The following is a 19,607-nucleotide window of genomic DNA, read 5'->3' on the forward strand; positions in this document are numbered from 1 at the left end:
TGTCAGGGGAGGTCATTCATTTTGGGTGTCACCTATGACTTGAACAGATAGCCTGCTATGCCACCCGATGTAGGCTACTATTATTGTTTTTAATCAATGCAACTAACATGTGTAAAGCGAGGCAATATAAACCGTAGCCTATGCAATTTATTATCCCGTCTGTTATGACAACAATGTTTTTCACAGTAGGACAGTGACAGTAGGTTGTGAGTGTAGGCTATGTTGACAAAAAATAATCATGCAATTAAAATAGTCAACTTAAAACTTTGCTATAAAATATTATTAATTTATAGCACAAAACCACAACCAGTAGGCGTACCAGAACCTTAGCGTCATGATTTGTGTGCGTATATTTGGCAAGGCCACTAGCTGTCATGGATGCGTTGTTGCTAAAGGAAGGCAGGTGTCAAAAGTTAAAAAATAAACGGAGATGGGCAGCTGTTGGAAACGGAGAACTAACAAGCCATGGTGTAAAGAAATTAAAGTGCCAGGGGTTTGCTTTTGCTCGGTTCGCTGCAAGAAAATTGTTTATGGATGCAATAGGAAAACGTTTTAGCACGCCACCTATCAGAAGACCGCCATAAGGTTAAAGCAACACCAAAGAACTTTTCCTCTGTCGCATGCACTATTTGTTTATCCAGCACCAGCTTTGCAAATAACAATGTCCACAGACAATGTAGAAAATGTTGCATGATTTTATGAAAGTACGATGTATTGCGACATCAGATGCAAGTCAAATTTGTAGTTTCTCATGTCTCATTCCATCGAACTACAGAACCGCTACCCGATCCGGCAAACTTACATAGTGCGGTTATAGCCGATAGAGGGCCGCGAAGCGAATGCAGAAAGTGCCGTTCACCCTATCCTATCTGTTACGAGTTGATGAACCACTGAAACGATTTTGGAAACATTATTTTAATGTACAAAAAACTCTTTGGTGTTGCTTTAACGTTCGTGCACTTCAGGACATCTTCCCTACCTGGTGCAACTAGCCACCACGACAGAGGTAGGCTACGTGTATCTATGGCTGACCGTTTTTACGTTTAGAAAGTAGGCTACGCATGTTCATAGCGCAACACGACCTGTCCTTCATCGCAACCTCTTGTCAACCTTATACAATCTGTTGCTGAAGACAAAAGCGCCGTCTCCAGATTGTCGTTATCAAATGCGCAGACCTCCTGCATGAGCACACACAGTATTGCTGCTCATTGGAAAACTGAGTTGTCTGTAAAACTCAAAATTACCATGTTTTCATTAAATGCGGATGAGGCAACAAATGGAAATATGAACAATATCTAGAATGTTCTGATTCGTTACTTTGATGAGGAAATGGGAAGTCTTGCAAACTTGATTTTATAGATTTTACTTGGTGTTGAATTGCATATTAACAAGAAAAAAATCTCCCCTTTAAACACTTTTGGCCTGAAGAAATTAAATAAGAGTGTGTTAAAGCCTTTCTGCAATATTGTTGCAGTAGAAAAGAACAGCAATGGGTAATCAGCAATGGTCAGGGATAGTACTAAAATATATTTTTGTTCATCAGGAAAACTTAATCTCAATCAAGAACACTCTCAATTCGCCTTATTCACATGGTGGCCATTGGCGGCTAAAACGAGGCTACAGGGTACACAAACCATAGGATTGTTATTTTCTATGCATTCACCTGTAGGTGGCATTAATTATATAGTAAGTGTACCCTGTAGCCTCGTTTGGGTTTAAACAATGGCCGCCGTGTGAATAAGGCGAATACTCCCTTTACTTTGCTGTTTGCATCTTTTTGTACATTAAAAACCAATAGGTCGCGACCGCAAAAGGGGTGCTATCTCTATAGGTAGATATGAACAACGTATGACTTATGGCCTGAAAAAAGTTCAGTCAAACGATTTTTTTTTTTTTTCACTTTAATCCCTGATGAAAGAGGTGGTGTATTCCGTTCCTAATCTGATTGAACAGCCATGTATACGGTCAATCGGATTGCCTGCTGTATCTTCTCAAGGACAAGTAGGCAACAGCGGCTATTCCGATCAAAGATTCTAAAGCGCTTGAGAGCACCTGATTGAAACATTTGTGCCATCTGTTTACATGGGGTACGTTCTATTCCAATCAGAATAGTTTAATTGGAATCACAAACTGCCATGTAAATGTGGCTACTGGCACTTTGCGGCATATGTTGAATGTATATAAAGATGTTTTGTCCTGTGTTACATATGTAACATGTACATTTATTATGGGTATAATTCCTCTGTCTTTTGGTCCCACTGAGTGTTACAAAGGGTGTGTGTGGAGTAGTTTCAAAAACTTGTGTGTGTGTGTTAAAGCTCATTGAAAAGAGCACTGTCAAAGAATTAATTAGCAGTCCATATTTAATCATCAGGGAACAGATGTCTCTGTTCATCTTTTAGCACACTCTCCTCCCTTTTTGGAGCCCTAAATCTGTTCCTGATTTTTTTTATTTTCACACACACACACACACACACACACACACACACGCAGCAGCATCAGCGGGAATGATATCCCATATGCTTTCACACATTTTTTTAGCATGCAAATCATTGCCGAGGGCAAAATGGGAGTCTATTTTAAGTACCTGTCATTGCTGTAGGTGTATAATAAAGTATATTGATTTTTGAGCTACTGAAATGAAAAACAAATTTCCTTGTCTGCTTTTCAATTTCATCAGATGTTGAGTGTTTGTCTACATTTGTTTTGTTTCCACAGCTAACTCTGCAAAAATGGGTTTGGTTGAAGCAAAGTTAGCCATCATTCCTGGTGCAGGTAAGACACAACAGCATCCACGATTCAGTGTCACATAGCTTCAGAAAGAAAAGAGCTTCCTGTGACTATTTGTGAAGAAAACAAAATAACACTTCAGAAATCGCCACAAACATGATGGTTCCAATAGACAGGGTTCCGATTTTCATCAGCACACTTGAAAGATTTATTCATCTTTGTGGAATCAATTGAAATGTTGCTCAAAAAGACTGAAAGTTTGCTGAGTATTTTCATGCTCGTCTTATTTGACAATTCAAACAGAGATGTATTATATTGGCTGTCATTTTCAAAGTTTTACAAAGAATAAACTTGACATTCTTACCTTGCCCTTGACCCCACTGAAAATAACAAGCAGAATTGTTACCTTACTTGAGATGATTTGAATTGCTCTGAAAGTTGAAATACCTCAGATATATTGCATTGGATCTGCACGGATGCAAAGGATCCATGAGTTTTGCTTCGAATGAGGAAGAGGACTGTGGACAGAATTAACATAATTCATTTTTCATAATTGTCCTTTAAAGTGAACTACTTATGCACATTGAGTGTTAAATTGGTCATAGTCATAGTGTCTCTAAGCATTGTTCTGGGACTGTGCCATGTTGCAAATAAAGGTATTGAAGTGGACTATATTTGAGGCCACTGGATGTGACCAGATGTTATTCCTACTTGCCTACTTGCCTCACTTAGTTGAGACTATTGAGAAAGTGCATTTTCAACCTTTCATTCCCAAAAGAATGATTTTTACCAGCAACTACATCTGATCTGATTCTGTGCTTTTGTCAACACCTCTACTTCAGATCAAGTAAAGATAAGTATTAAATAAAGATAATTAACGGCTCCTCATCATGTACAGTAGACCATTTTAATTATTTTAATGAAATAAACCAGAATAGTTGTACTCATATCAAAAGCTACTCTGTGGCGTGTAGGCAAAGAGGGCAGTTAGAGAAAGAAATCATTTTTTAGTGTTGAAGCTATTATAACAAGTTCAAGATAATGAGTTGACATAACTAGATGATGCAGAATATCTGTAATTGCTTTTGTATGACTTGACAAAAGGAGAAATTGACTCAGTATAGTTCCACACATTGTCTAGAAACATTTAGTCTAGTGCCAATTTTGTGTCGTGTCCAGTGTTCAAATACATTATATCCTAAACGCATTCAAAATGACTTTATTCATACCCAAAATCAGTGATCTTAGTAATGTGCAAGAACTTTCTCTGGGTCCTGTATGGCTAGTAAAATATGGTCTCTTTGAAGTACCTCTCTATGTGCATCTCATTACTTCTATTCAGCTGGGGTTTGAGCTGTGGGGATCTGTCAGGGGATGTCAAAGGTCAGCCTCTGTCTGCGGCCCCACCAAGACTGAAGCCCATCCAAGGAATTTTTTAATAAAAGGAGATTACCGCTTCGGTTACCTCATGCTAAAAATACAGTTGTCACACAGAGCCCGGGAATCAGGAACACCACAATGGCACATTCAATTGCCAGGGGTTGAATAGAGAAGGATTATTTTTTTCCCCTGTTTTTCTCCATTTCCTCAGTTTCTCAAATGTCGTGGTTATTCTGAGAGGTCTTTATTCCGAAATGTTGCCTGGTCTTGTCTCATGAGTGGTTGCTTGTTATCAGCTTCTTGGCAGTTTAGCGCTGTGACACAGATTAGAGAATAAATTACATGGCTGATTCATGAAGTCAGACTGAGAAATGTTGTGATGAAAGCACATCACTTAATCTGAAACGTTACACTTTTTTTAATTGAAAGAATGTATATTGATATGGCCTGTGCATTGTTTCAAAATATCTGTATATTTTCTGGAAAGTTCTATATGGGGAAAGCCACATAATTTGGGGTGGAGCACTGGCTTTGTGTTAATTGGACTGATGTCAGTGCTGTAGGAATTTAGATCTTGACATTTTATCGATGTCCTCACAGACTTGTCACTGCCGTCTCCATTTCAGTGATTTCTATATTTAAAATCCCATCACTTGTAGAAGGGGGACATTTTTGTGCATACTTTTTGAGTGACTGTAATGTTTCAGTCACTGGTGTCACTTTGGGTGCTGATGTTTTAACATTTCTGAACCAGATTCTTTACTCAATTCGGAGTAATCTTTCGGATTTTACTGAATCATATTGTGGTTTGTTGACCATTTGATGCCTTGACTGTTAAGCCCACATTTTAGTATGTGTCAGTGTACACAAACAAGAGCCAGACTTCTGTGTTTGTTACTACCTTCAGCAAAAATAAACCAGAGGTGCACTGCAGTTGCATCTGCTGTCACCACCATCTGCAACACCAGCCCAACTCCAGAAAGTAACATTAGTGATTGCCCTTATGTTTTCTGTCAGAGCCCATTTAATTGAACCGACTCGGTAGGTGAGCCACTTGATCTGAGGAAAAGTTATTGAGATTGTCTAAGAATTGCTCTCCTGTGTCAGTCAAACAAACAAACAGACAGATAGAGAGAGAGAGAGAGATATGATGGAGGGGAAGTGAAGCGGCCTTCCTGCTCCAGCCTGTTGCGAGCCATCTTTCTCCCTTGTTTGAAAATGGGTCAACAGAGCCTTGGCTCACTGCCAGGTCTTTCAGATTTATTCATGGCCCTCGATTCCCTGGAAATGGAGTGCTAAGACGTCAGCAAAAGTTTTTTTTCTCTCTTCCCCTGCAATGAATGGTTTGTCATGCACTTCCATGAAACTAATTTGCCCACTGACCTGCTATTAGGCCTAGCAATTGGTCTGAAATTAAGAGGTCATGTTTCCCAGGTAGCAGGAAGTTGCTATTGGAATGCCCCCTGAAGATGGTCTCTTGTGAGAAACCCCAGCAAAGGGGTTGTCAGGGGTTCCTACTTGTCAGCTTGTTCGAACCCCGAGTACTCAGTTTGAATTTCCAAGATGGCTACGCTCACACCCCAGATGACCACAGTTGACTGCAGCCTGGTTGCAACAAGTAGTAAGAACAAGATGCAACAAAAACTTTTTGTTAGCAGTTGTCTGTTGTTAGCTATTGTTAACATTGCTAACAAACGGTAGGATCTTGTTCTTTGGCTTGTTACAACTGGAACGTTGTACTTACTCGGTTTTTACTCAGATGTGACACAGTTGCCAGTTACCACTGCCACGCAGAAATACAGCAGGGATCAGTGGAGGTGGATCCACCAACATGTGTCTCCCACCTTTGAGTCCCTATCCAGGAGAGATGAGCAACAATTCAACAAAGTCCCCCACATTATTATTGTAGTGCTAGCGCTAGGCGGACATATAGGAGTTTTCAAAGTTTTTTATTATTATTTTTGTTTATTATTTCTTTTTCCATCAACTTTCTGAATTTTTGGTCACCGGGACACCAAAACACCGTGGCACATGAAACTTGGTGCGCATGTAGACGTTGGAAAATAAACATGGAGCAGGAGTTTTTACATGTTTTGATGAAAGGTTTGCTGTCTGATCCCACTATCTTGTGGCTGCATGACACCAGAGCTGAAACATTCTGTGGGTTTTTGTGGTTTTAATGGATGCTGTTACGGTGACAACAGGGTGGCATCCACTCCTTGTTTCTGAGGGCACAATTTTACATTTCATTTCAGCTGAACATGTTGCCAGAACTACTTGCTTGTTCTCACAGACTTAGTTTTGAGTTTCACCTAATCTTTTAGTGTTTATGTGAAATTGTAGACCTTTGTGATGGATTTTCTTTTTTATTGTTTGGTCATGTCTCAGAGATCAGGGTCAGATCAAGTTTCTGTGTTGATCGGTAGGTTTTCGCCAAAAAAACCTTCTCAAAAATGACAATATGGTTGAATAAAAAAAAAAATAATAATTACTTAACCTCAAAGCACACATATACATACTGTACATGGGCAATATCTTTAGCTCTTATGAAATCCTGCTGTTTACTTAACTTCAGAAATACACATCATTTTGATGACTTCTTAAGTGACTTATGTGACGCAGAAATGGCCTGTGAAGATAATGTGTGAATTACATTTGTTTTTCATCTGATGTAGCACATGCTTTAAAGGCCATAGTGTAGTGATGGGATACATGAAGAGAGAAATGGGGTATAGAGGTTTATCACCCGGAGAGAAGAAATACTCTTTTCTGATTGACTGGTGCGGTGGCTATTAATTCTGAATAACAGGACACCTATGAAGTAGATCTGGTTTAGATCTGGTTAAAAAAAGTTTAATCACCGTTCCATATCAATGCTTATGAATGGTAACTATAACAACCATAGTAGGACGATGGTTGAGCCTGAAAGCAGGCTTTGCAACAATGGAATCGACTGTAAACAAGCTAACTGTCCATGCTATCGCCGTTATACTGTAGGGCCAAAAAAAAGTTGTACATGTCGGCTTCTTTATAAATGGAACTGCTTGTTTCCTTTGCGTGTTAAAGGCATGACTATTGCCTATGTGATAAGCGGGATAACAGCCTTCGAGGTGTCGCCCTCGTCCATTAATTCCGTATAACAGGACACCTCGACGGCCGTTATCCCTTACATAATGATTGAACAAAGCTGGATATCTAGACCAAAAGTGCAAGTTTAACCATAGGTTGTTAGAGGACAAGACAACTCCTTTAAAAACCCTTGCATTGTTGTATTTGCTGCTGAGTATTTAAAATATTATGCCTGAGTCAGTATTTCTTGCGGGGCTGGCTTGTCAAGCGCTTGTCATTATGTACTTGAAATAATGGGTATTTTCTCTGACATCTGTGCTGCTACCCAGCAGTTTTGTAGAACATACAGTTTGATAATTAGTGTCCTGAAAATCCTGACCCATGTGTGTATTAATACAATGACTAAATAAAACCCCTTATGAAGGATAACACTGCAGTGGAGAGCATACTACATACATTGACATCACTGGGGGTAATCCAATAAAGTAATTTTTTTAGCATTACAAGCCACAAATAGTATATGAATTCCTTGGCTTCAAAATTGAGTTTTGTCCTCAACTGTGGAATTGATATGAATCGCATTCCATTCTAGATTCAAAACTCAAGCCACATTAACAAAGAGCGTTTCTCTTAGAGAGAGGTGTCACGTTGCAGCACCACATTATCAAAACAGAGATTTTACTGGAAAAAGGGTGGTGTCAGAATTGCTTGCAGCAACAGCTACCATTTGGCACTCAGCTACATCTTTGGCAAAGAGATAAAAAAGTTGCCTTTGGGTGAACACTTCAGATGCTCGTCACTTTATTTCATGCAGGTATGTGGTAAGCATCATGAAATCAGCCCATCCCCTATGCAGGCTTATTGGCAAGTGTAGTTATGTTGAACTCCTGAATGAAGCCCAGATACAATTTTGTAACAGTTTTGATAAAATCATGAGTTTGTGAATAGGGTGAACTGTGTTGCATAGCCATATAGAAGTTATCACAAACAGTCATCACAAACATGCTCTTTGATCTTCTTGGACATGGACAGTTTTCACCTCATTTGAGCTCACGGTTGTCAAGGTGATTCTATTTTGCAGTGTTTCAGAGTTTCCTCGATATCCTTTGAAGATATGGTGGAACAAGATTGTGTATTAATTTGCTTTGACGCAGCCAGCCCTGTCTGTGTTGGGCTTGGTCTTCTTTAGTCTTTCATGGAAAATGTCACTGCACTGCAAGAACTGTCTACACATACACTGAATGGGCGCAGTGGAAGCACACTGACCACAAAACAAACGGAAAAAATGGTCCTTACTCAAAAAAACAAAAAGTCATTATGTTCAATATTTTCTGAGGCTGATCAAGCCACTCCAGTGCAGAACCACTAACCCAGTTAGAGCTCCCTTCTCATAATGCTCTCTGGCCGGCCCAGATACTTCATTAGCTACCGAATGTCTCGCTCTCATATGCTTTTCTTAATGTATTTGTTTTTGAACCATTACTGGGCTTTAGATGCTTTTGTGGGTGTGAGAGATGTGGAGATGTTGCTTTATTGATGTACTAGGCCAAAATATTTTGGACCAGGGAAGGCATAGCAACATTTTTAGCAGTCAGATGTGAAGGTGTCTATTACTTTTTAAGATACTGGTGTCCAGCTGTACCTCTGCTTAGTGTGTGTGTGTGTGTGTGTGTGTGTGTGTGTGTGTGTGTGTGTGTGTGTGTGTGTCAAACCAGGGATTTGAATGAAAAGGGGTTGAAAACGTTCCTATGTAAAAGTTTTAGATGTGGAGCTGTTCAGAACAGCCACTCTAAACTCCTAACTGATAACAAGCTCAAGTTAGTAACTGATGGCTAACTGCTAGTTAAAATATATTTAAATATATATACTGTGCCTATAACAAGTATTCACCCCCCTTGGATATTTTTACTGCTTTTATAAATGGAATACATTTCATTTAGTCTTTTTTTACAATAATCCTCTCTTTAATGTCAAAGTGAAAGCAGATTTCTACAAGAGTAGAGAGCAGATATTTTTACAAAGTAATGTTAAAGGAACCGTATGTAAGAAATGTATTTCAATTAATCATAAAATGGCCCTGATATGTCACTAGACATTAAGAAATCATGTTCATTTCAAATACTTATATCACTGACAATAGTAGACCGGCCAGGATATTGTCATTTAAAAAGTGAAGTTGCAGCCCTCAACTGATGTTGATGTTGTGTTTTGTCATGTCATGTTGTGTTTTGGCCTGATGCGCCACTCTCCACCTATCTACTAATAACAAAGTCAGTAGTCTTTCAGCATGTGGGTTGGCAACCTCGAGTCGGGGGAGGGGGAGGGGATACACCGCTCTACAGTAATTTGAAAGTGATTGCAGTACCAGTTTTGGCCACAATCTTACATATGGTTCCTTTAATTAATTAAAAATATATCATGCAAAATATGCAATTGCATACATATTCACCCCCTTCAAGTTAACATGTAGTAAAGGCGCCTTTGGCTGCAGTTAAAACATGAATAGGTCTCAATTCGGCTTCCATTTTTCTTTCCAAAACTGCTCAAGCTCTGTTTGGTTGGAAGGGGATCAGGTGTGAACAGCCTTTTCAAGTCCAGCCACAGATTTTCTAAAGGATTGAGGTCTGGGCTTTGACTTGGCCACTCCAGAACATTCACCTTGTTGTCTTCCTTTTTCGCTGTATGTTTTGGCTGATTGTCTTGCTATAAAGTGAATCTTCCAAGTAGTAGTTCTCTTGCAGACTGAATCAGATTGTCCTCCAGGATTTCCATAGTTTTACTTTAATTCCACATTTTAACTTTATCTTCACATGCCTTCCAGGGCCTGCTGTTGAGAGGCCTTCCCACAGCATGATGCTGCCACCACCACGCTTCATTAGGGATGGTGCGTTTGTGGTGATATGCAGTGGTGTCCGCCAAACATAACATCCAGTCTGATGGCCAAAAAGATCAGCTTTGGTCTCAGCAGACCGAATAACCTTCTTCCATTTGACCTTGGAGTCGAGTCTCCCACATGTCTTTGGGCAAACTTTAGTCGAGATTTAATAAGAAATATATATAATATATATAAATATATAAGATTATATAAAAATATATTTACCACTCAACCATAGAGCGTCGACTGGTAAAGAAATCAGGCAATAGTTGTTGTATGCAGAGTTTCTCCCATCTCAGCTTCTGAAGCTTTTAACTCTTTCAGCGTTGTCATAGGTGCCTTGGTGGCCTCCCCCACTAGTATTCTTCTTGAACGGTCATTCAGTTTGTGGTGACTGCCTGCTCTAGGCAGATTTACACATTTGCCATATTCCTTGCATTCCTTATGATGGATTTCACTGAACTCCAGTGGATGTTCAGTGACCTGGGGCCGTATTCACAAAGCCTTTTATCTTACCACTAGGAGTACTCCTAAATCGCACTAAAAGATTTTAGCTAGGGAGTTTTCTCTTAAAAGTTATTCACAAAGCCTTTCAGACCTACTCTTAGTAAGGAAAAATGACAACTCCTAAACTAAGAGTGAGTCTTCGTTGCTATGGATGACGTCATTACTCATGCACGAGCTTGACTGAAGTGACCACCTTGATTGGCTGATGATTGTAACGCGGGAATGATTCCAAACACCTCCCTTACGATGATGAGTGACAGGTCTGAGAATGCGTGCGCTACACAAGTAGTGCGAAGGACGGAAGATAATAAATAACTGAATAAAAAGGCCTAGCCTAAATGAATAAAGAGTAAGGCAAAACAAATAGCCTAGTAGCCTAATGAAACATATGGATTGATGCAGTAGGCTAGGCTATCTTTGCAACATTATTAAATTAATCTGTCACCATATGCCTACGTTTGCAAAGAGGAGAACATTTTAATTTGATTCACAATGAAACGTTACATGTTGACAATGAGTAGTTTTGGTTGTTGTTGGTGGCGTTATACAGTAGCATCCCTTTTATGCCTACAATGCAAAATTGTTCCCTCGCGATTGGAAGCTCCTGTTGCCGCATACCCATTTCAAAACATCGCAACGTGAAATGCCACAAAAAGCTGTTTGTGAATAGGTCTTAGTGAGTTCCTCTTGACTTCTTTTAAGCTGTCCCAGACTTAGGTGCTACTTTTAGGTCTAAAATGCTTCGTGAATTACTTTTAGTGAAAAAAATTATGACTCCTAAAGTTAGGTGTGACACGCCCATTATTTTTAGGAGTTGCTCCTAAATTCGCCACTTAGGAGCTACTTTTAGCCTTAAAATTCTGGAATTGTAGCCAGGAATACCGATTGACCAGTGACTGGACCTTCCAGTTCTGTTATATACTATAAATATTCACTGCACTCAGGCGATCTCCACTTAACTAATTTTGAGACTCCTATCACTAATTGTCTGGACTGCTGACTGCTGATTTAAGTCAGTCACTTTAAGGGATAGGGTGGGGGTGTGTGTGTAAGGGTTTATTTATGCAATCGCTTATTTTGCATTATGCTTATCAATTAATTAACATTACTTGTCAAAAATCTCTGTCTGTAGAAGTGAGGATAAGATTAGTCATTTTGTGAAACAAAATCTGGAAAAATGGGGTGAGCAAATGACATCGATAGAGAATGAAAGGCAAGAAAACCCGTTGCAAACTCGTGCAGGTCAAACAAAACTGCCCCTGGATACGGCCTCTCGGCACAGGCCGGCCTCGTTGCCTGGTGATGAGCACTGGAAATTAGAGCTGTAAACGGCAGCAGACCGCCTCGCTCGCTCACTCATTCGTTCTCTCTCTGTCCCTCACTCGTTCGCTCACTTACTCGTGCGCCCGGCGGAAAAGTGGGCCAAACTCTGCCGCACAAACAACAAGCCGACCTCAGTTTTCCTCGGCGTCTTAATGCATTAAGGCTATTTATGTCCTGCGCTTCCCCGGAGGGCAAACGTGCCGGGTGAAACATGTGCCGTGTTATGGAGCTGGACATCAAGCTGTGGACGTTGAGTTCTACATCTCAACCTTTGGCTGGTTGACCAGATCAGTCCTGAAGAGTACAGTGACATTTAGTTTGTTAGTTTAGTGGATGGGTTTGAAAAACAGGACCCTTTGGCCTTTTCTGAGAACTACACATCTTTAAGATGTTTGATTTGTTTTTTGTATTACTACTATTTTTGTGGTTAAAACCCTCAACAATTCCCAGAGTCCCAGGAAACTACAAAAGCCTCTGTATCAGACCAGTCTAACTCTTGTAGCGGTTGTGGCCTGAGTTATTTCCTTCTCCATCATACATATCTGTGCACTGAACGGTAGTGTAATGGTGGACTTTGGAGGAGCTAGGTGCCATGCTGCTAAGCTCTGAACTATAGGCTACATGTCGCAAGAGGGACACAACCTTCTAGGCCATGTGCAGCGGATGCCTGTGTGGCCTAGTTTGCCAAGGTAACCGGCTCGGCTGCAGTGTGGTTGTACTGTACTCCTATTTATACAGCCGCGCTGCAAATGAGAGTAAATGGACATGTCCCCCTTAGGAATCGGTGTCTCTCGCTGCTCCAAGGCCTATTTGAGCTCCACGTGAACACTGTGGGTGTGGGTGTGAGTGAGACACGTCACTCATGCTCATAGCCTGGGAGGTGTGATGCAGAAACCTGATCCAGCATGGTAGCATTCAAGCAGGACATGGGCAGGGTTCTGCCTGCGGTGTTTCACACAGGCGTGCAAACAAAAGGTGTCCATCTGTACCTCTGCTCATTGGGTGGGTGTGTGTAACGTGTGTGTGTGTCTGTGTCTGTCTCTGTGTGTGTGTGTGTGTGTGTGTGTGTGTGTGTGTGTGTGTGTGTGTGTGTGTGTGTGTGTTGTCTGTGTGTGTGCGAAAACATAGGGGCTTTTTGCCCTAGAATACGTTTGTACACCTGAGGTGCTTACATAGCATGGCTATCACCAGACCAAGCTCAATCTTTTATTGGCAATCTAATATTGATTGGTCTCAACAGATTTGTAGCGGAAGTAGGATAGAAAAATTTGGAGGTTTCCAGCATGAGCTGCAGGGCAAAATAAAATCGCTGGCAGATTGGGCTGAGTTTACCTAGTGTAGTGTTTACAGTAAGCCTAAAAAAATGTGCAGTTTTTACTCAACCAGAGGTAAGAGAAGGCCTCCTTGCATAAATCCTAAACAGTGAATTCCTTCCCTCTCAGTTCTGCATAAATCATCATCATACGTCTCAATTTTCTCCCTCACCCACATCATGTCACTCCGTTTGTCTGATTGACGCCTGTTTGCCCTGAGGGGTCGAGACTGTGCGATTCTGCATTCTGTTTTTTCCCGGAGCTCCACTTTCTCTGAGCTGGCCCTCTGCTCGGACATGTTTGTGCAGCCTCACACACACGGGGCGTGTGCTCCGCTACTGCTACCGCTGCTGCTGCTGTTGCCTTGAACTTTTCTGGGAAGGCAAAGCGAGCGGGTCACGCTTGCCTCAGTGGTTTTGTAAATATGATCCCAGGCCACAGCACTTCAGTGTGGGGTTGGGTTGGGTGGGGTGGGGTGTGGTGGGACTTCTAGGGAATTCAGAGTGGGTACAACAGAGAGTATTCAGCCTTTTTTTGTCCCACTTTAACAACTGGCTGAATTATGCACCCAATCTCTCTTTCTCTCTCTCTTTCTCTCTCTCTTTCTTTCTCTCTTTCTATCTCTCTCTCTCTCCCTTCTTTCTTTCCCTCTCTCACTTTCTATCTGTGTCTGTCTGTCTCTGTCATCATGCCATCTTTTTTTCTTCTCAGCAAAAAAAATCTGATGCAACAATTTCTTAGAATTTCTTGCAAAATCTTGTAAGATTCTCATAAGAAAACATGTTACCCAGTATTACACAAGAACGTCAGCACACAGGCCACAGGCGTCTGCGGGGACATCTTTTCTTTTTTTTTTATGGTGGACACTGAAGTTCAGTAACAGACTTCCGACAGTGCAGCCTCATGACTTGTTGCCCTCATAAAGCAGTCAGATGTCCGTGATTGCGTAGTGTGCCATGTGAAGGGAGCGAATGAAAAGCAGGAGTGTTGATTCTGCTGTTGCTATTAACCTGAATAATCTTAATAGCCAGCCAGAGACTCGGTGCCCTAGATTTGGAGCTTATATTATTCATTTGCTACTGGACTCTGAAGACAAGAGTGAGCGAGTTGAAGCTGTCAACAGGCCAATCAGAGAAGAGTGTAGAGTTGCTACATCGGCCCCCTTCTTGCAACTGTTTCTGCCTTACACCATCTGTAAACACCTTTTTTCCATCAAAGCACTTGGGTAATTCGTTGTGTGTTGCAACTGCGTTGAAACATTTAGGGCTGATTGTGTTTCATGTGAAAGTGATGTCGCAAGTCAAATATTGCATTGGTAAATTTATCCGCTCCTGTGTCTGTGCTTAGTTGCAAACCAAAAACCTCTAGAGTGTCTTTGGCTTTAGCAGTTGGTAATTGGCATACACAAAGCTTTCGTCATTCATGTTTGGTATGCGTTGACCATAAGGGGAACAGAAAGAACTAATGACCATAAATGAGAAATGGAGTAAGGGCCTGTTCCTCCTTTTTGTCACCCTTTTTCTTCATGTCTGCACCCCCCCCCTTACCAAATGTATGTGGATACATTTACACTATGCCATGCATGGCTTTTGAATTTGTTTTTTGCTGATGTTGACTGACGTGACTTTGCAGCCATTGCCATCATCTGACTCCCTGCTCTTTTGTTTGTTTGTGTTTCCTCTTGTCTGTGCTTTAATGGTTCTGATGGTTGACTATGCACCAGTACTCAGTCAGAGATTTGAATGAGCATGTGATTAAGATAAACAGCCCATCCAAAAAGTGACTACTAAAATAATTGAGAACACCTTTTTTACATTTTTTTAAAGAATTTTCTTTCAACAGCTTTGCACAGGGTTACACTATTACTGTTGCACTGAAGGTAATCATTACTTGTATTGTATTTTTTTTCTTGTCTAATGGACTCTGTTCAACAGCTATAAGGAAACAAACAGCAAGACCCTTGCATGAAATACAAACTGTGTGTGTGTGTGTTACTTTGGATACGACAGATTCAGATTGGCTGCTGCACATTAAATATAACTCTGTACTTGAACTGCCCTGGTAACAATCTGTGTTAGATAGTTGATCTACCACAAGTAGTTATTCCTCTTCAAGTATCTTTTTTTTTCTTTGTCATTTACAACCCCTCAGGACTAAACAAAGCCCTAATTCAGATAGAAATCTTGCCGTGTTTATTTAAATGACGCATATATCTAGCCATGTACACACACACACACACACACACACACACACACACACACACACACACACACACACACACACACACACACACACACACACAGGTTTTTTATCCTAACATCATGGTTATGTTTTTCAGTATTGTCTGGCAGCAGACACTCCTGGTAGACAGTGTCTCTTGTTTTGCCTATGGTAAATTGTCGGTTTCACATAGGTTAATAGGTGCAAATGATTAACATTTTGACACATAGCATCTTCCTCAGAATCAAACAAGATCACTAGAATCAGTGATTATGGACCTGGTGGAGGTCACTTTAGTCAACCTTATCTGGTCCTGCAGAATTTCTGCTCACTCTACAAACCAGCCGTTTCAAAGCCTTTTAAGCCTGAGCGAACAGAGAACTTGTCTGTGTGTAGACAACTCCTTTGTTTATTTATCTAAAACTCACAAACCAAGAGAATGGAAGAAAGATTACCCTGTGAGTCATTGTGGACAGAAGTTACTAAAGAGATTCTGTTTTTCATGTACTTCCTAGTTTTGGTCTAATGAATAAAAAAAATAATAATAATGAGGGCACGGTAAGTTGTCTGGTCACAACGCATCATTTAATCGCTGTGGCCTATTGAGAAACCGCGCGTGCACGAGAAACGTTTTTCCCCCAGTATTTGTTGACACACTGTCAGGTAGTGATATCAGCACAGTTGCTCAATTCACACAATGTTTTTGAGCTGTCATGCTTCATCCAAGCCTATTCTTGAACACCTGACAGTACTGTGCAGCTCATTAAGATGGTGTTGCAGCATTTCAGTAAATAATTGCTGTACCTGGTGATTGTGGCAGTCTCCTCATGACAGTGTTGATTTGTGAATTCCTCACATTAGGCATTCATAGAACAAAGTCATTCTCTGTAGGTTTATACAAACCCCACAACCAGTGGTTTTCCCATCTATTAACCTACAGTAGGTTTATACATTGATTTTGCACACAAGGGCGACTGGCGATACATGGGAATGCATTTCTTTTTTCTTTATTCTTCTTTCCGATCTGATTCTGATTCATTTGGTAGTTGGACACTGTGGTGAATACTTGAGTGCGATCAAGAGAGGTTTTGACCTTTTTTTTAAAATTATTTGCATAAAACACCATCATGCGGCTAATTAAATTGAAATGACTGTACTAATGGATCATCAGACCACTTGTGTATTAGCCTGTCTGACGTAAGTCATCCACATTCTCTGACAAGACCAGGAGCGGGAATCGCGTGACTCAGCAGCTTGTTTGCTCTCAAGTCCCACAGGTGTACAGCTCGTCATGCAAACGAAGACGTCTCTTCAACAGGTGTCGAGCAAGACATGAGGAGGCTTGTCACGTCCCCATGTTGGATTGATCGTTTAAGGCTAGTTCATTGACAGTGGGCTATCACTGCGCTGTGGGCTTCCCCCAGAGATTTCTCGGGGCGCTTGCTCAGATGAAACCCATAACTCTCAGCTGTTCTGCTTTAATGACGCACCACACTCAAGTAAAGTCTCAGTGGACATGATATCATAGTGCAACGTCAACCCATAGTTCGGGCGTTAACTGGTGAAGTCCTCTCTGCTGAAGGCAGGCCTTAGGTGACACCGGATCTAGACCATCAGAAGTTCCACTGAATGTTGCCTGTGTGCTTGCTTTGGCGATTAAGGCCTTGAGTGCTCTGTAAAGCACTTTAAGACCATGTCAGTGCAAGGGCTACGTGTGAGGTTCTATAGGGGTTGAATCGTCTTTAATACCCCATTATGTCTGCCATGGCACTTGTCTATTAATTTGTATGTGTTCAGTACAGCACCTCTTGGGATGCATTGTGGTACATGTGAGAGTAGGCCTACAATCCCAAGCATAGGCAAGGCTAGCTGGTTAGCATTCCAATTGTAGTGGATATTTGGGCAACACAGAGCTTCTGGATATTTTTGACAATTATGTCAAAACAGTTATTTTCTCACATTATATTGCTATTTCTGATTCATTTTTGAATATTTTCAACAACAAAAAATCCTACACATGGCACCTTTTTAGAGTAACACCTTACTAGAGTATCTCCAATTTAATTGTACATGCAATGAGGCATTCTATTCTATTCTAATATAATGGTTTTGTATGAATAAACACAATTTAAGCTGGGAACAGACTTGGTTTTTTTCCAGTCACACACGATAAGAACGCGAGTAGACCCAACCTCCAGATGGAGTGTGGTAAGATTGGGAGTTAGTTATGAGCTCAGACTTAACGATTGAGTTGTTGGCTCTTTCATTTCCTAATTGCAACCATGGCAACCACAGACCAGTCAAGAAAATATCAAACATGTTAGATTGAATCCTTTGCGATTCTTTCCATTGTTGATCCAGATTCAATTAGTCACTTAAACACACATAACGATTCCAGCCGTGACTACCATTGGACTCCCTCAGACTTCCCACGACTGTCACGGACGATCCATCCTTTTAAAATCGGGTTTAACAATTGGGAGGTCTGTTCCCAGCTTTAATTAAATGGAAGAGACCTTCCACTGGTACAGTATGAGAGAGAGGTCTGCGCGGGACTGATTTTTCCCACACCCGCCCGCTCCCGCAATATTCTGTCCCGCTCCCGCATAAATGTGTCATTTTTAGTCCCGCTCCCGCCCGCATCTGGAACATGATGTGTCATTTTGATGTCCCGGGCCCCGCCCAAGATCTGGAACATGATGTCCCGGGCTCCTGCCCGCTAAAGCCAGCATGCAGGAGGGACAGCCTATTCAGTTTTTCTTTCTGTCTCACGAAAGGAGCACACACACCTGAGAAAGACTCCAGATAAAAGTTTCTTGGTTCTGAATGTAGGCTAACAACTGAAGTAGGCCTAGTCTGGTGCCCTCTTCCTCTGTCATGCTTTCTATTTCGAGTTTTGACAATGAGCAGCAGGAACAAATTGAACCCACGTAAACGACAATAGGCTATAGGCCTGCTATCCGTCAGTTATGCTTAAACCCCGTTTTTTAATGCTGCCTAACAGAACATCCAGCTGAACTATAGTTATGAACACTAGGCTACTTTAATCATTTCCATATTTAATTTTACCCACATATTTAATTTGCGGGAGTGCAGTGAATCATCGGTTTGTCCCGCACCCGCGAACGCACCTCTCTCATCCCGCAAAGAGCTTTCAAAAGTTGTACCGCGCCGCACTCTTTTGCGTCGGGGCCCGCGGGTCTACCGTGGGAGTGCAGACCTCTAGTATGAGAGCATACTGTACAATACTTTGATTGCAGATTGCTCAGTCCAGCAAGCTAGTGTTAATTTTCCAGGACGAGACGTAGAGGAAATATGTTAAGTCAACAACCTTTTTTTTTTTTTTCATGACTAAGAGGCAGACGATGTGAGACGGCAGTAATGTCCTGAAACACTGACTAAGACTATCTTAAGATGCATTATTGTTGTGAAAAAAGACGAGACTAAATGTTTTGCATGAAATAAAAAACTAAGATAAAATCTCTCTTCATTTTAGGTCTTCAAAATGAGAAGACAGAATATCTAGCTGTTAAGTTTTTCAAAATATTCGAATGAGTTCATAAGCAGCTTTCCTGTAGGCTAGTCTACGTGCTGTTGCTGCAACCCTGTGGCTGCAACACCTAAACTACATGGAACAAGAACACTGAGATTTCTGCCAGAGTTAGCAAGCTAACTACCTAAGCTTTATGCCACAATGCTACATACCCAGAAGTTGAAGCTTCTCTCATACAAATTAACATCCCCCCAGAATGTCCCATATACAAAAATGTTTATCATGTAATGTCAACTATTTAACTAGTTAGACTGATGATGCAAAAGTTTGCTAGCAAGTAAGCTAATATGGAAAGTCTGTTTGGGGAATGTTATTTGTGTTTGCTTATATCGCCATCTAGCGGGCGGAGTAAAACATTAATACTTTGGCCTATGACAGTGTTTCTCAAACCTTTTCAGTTTCAGGACCACTTAACTAACCCTATCTAAAAAAAAAAAAAGATTAGACCTACTTCAACAGTAGCCTATAATTAGTCTACACAATAGGCCTACTGAACCATCTTGCATTGTCTTTGTACTTTGCTTTTGTGTGGATTCATACTGTATGATTTAAACTGGCATATCTTAGTTGCAGAACTGTTTTTTTTACATACAAGTTGGTTCAATATTGCAAACAACTCATCTATATTATATTTTTA

The 19,607-nt window shown here is 40.9% G+C and overlaps 1 protein-coding gene and 1 long non-coding RNA gene across 2 annotated transcripts in view; one reads left to right on the top strand and one right to left on the bottom strand.

Moving 5' to 3' along the window:
• auh (AU RNA binding protein/enoyl-CoA hydratase) overlaps window positions 1-19,607 on the top strand; it is a 32,127-nt gene that overhangs the window by 7,891 nt on the left and 4,629 nt on the right. The window contains exon 6 of the mRNA XM_048259619.1: window positions 2,719-2,775. Coding sequence (XP_048115576.1) covers window positions 2,719-2,775 — 57 coding nt within the window. The remainder of the gene's footprint in view (window positions 1-2,718; window positions 2,776-19,607) is intronic.
• LOC125305025 overlaps window positions 1-19,607 on the bottom strand; it is a 45,416-nt gene that overhangs the window by 7,309 nt on the left and 18,500 nt on the right. The gene's annotated exons all lie outside the window — the stretch shown is intronic.

This window comes from Alosa alosa, chromosome 12, assembly GCF_017589495.1.
Source record: "Alosa alosa isolate M-15738 ecotype Scorff River chromosome 12, AALO_Geno_1.1, whole genome shotgun sequence".
NCBI lineage: Eukaryota > Metazoa > Chordata > Actinopteri > Clupeiformes > Clupeidae > Alosa > Alosa alosa.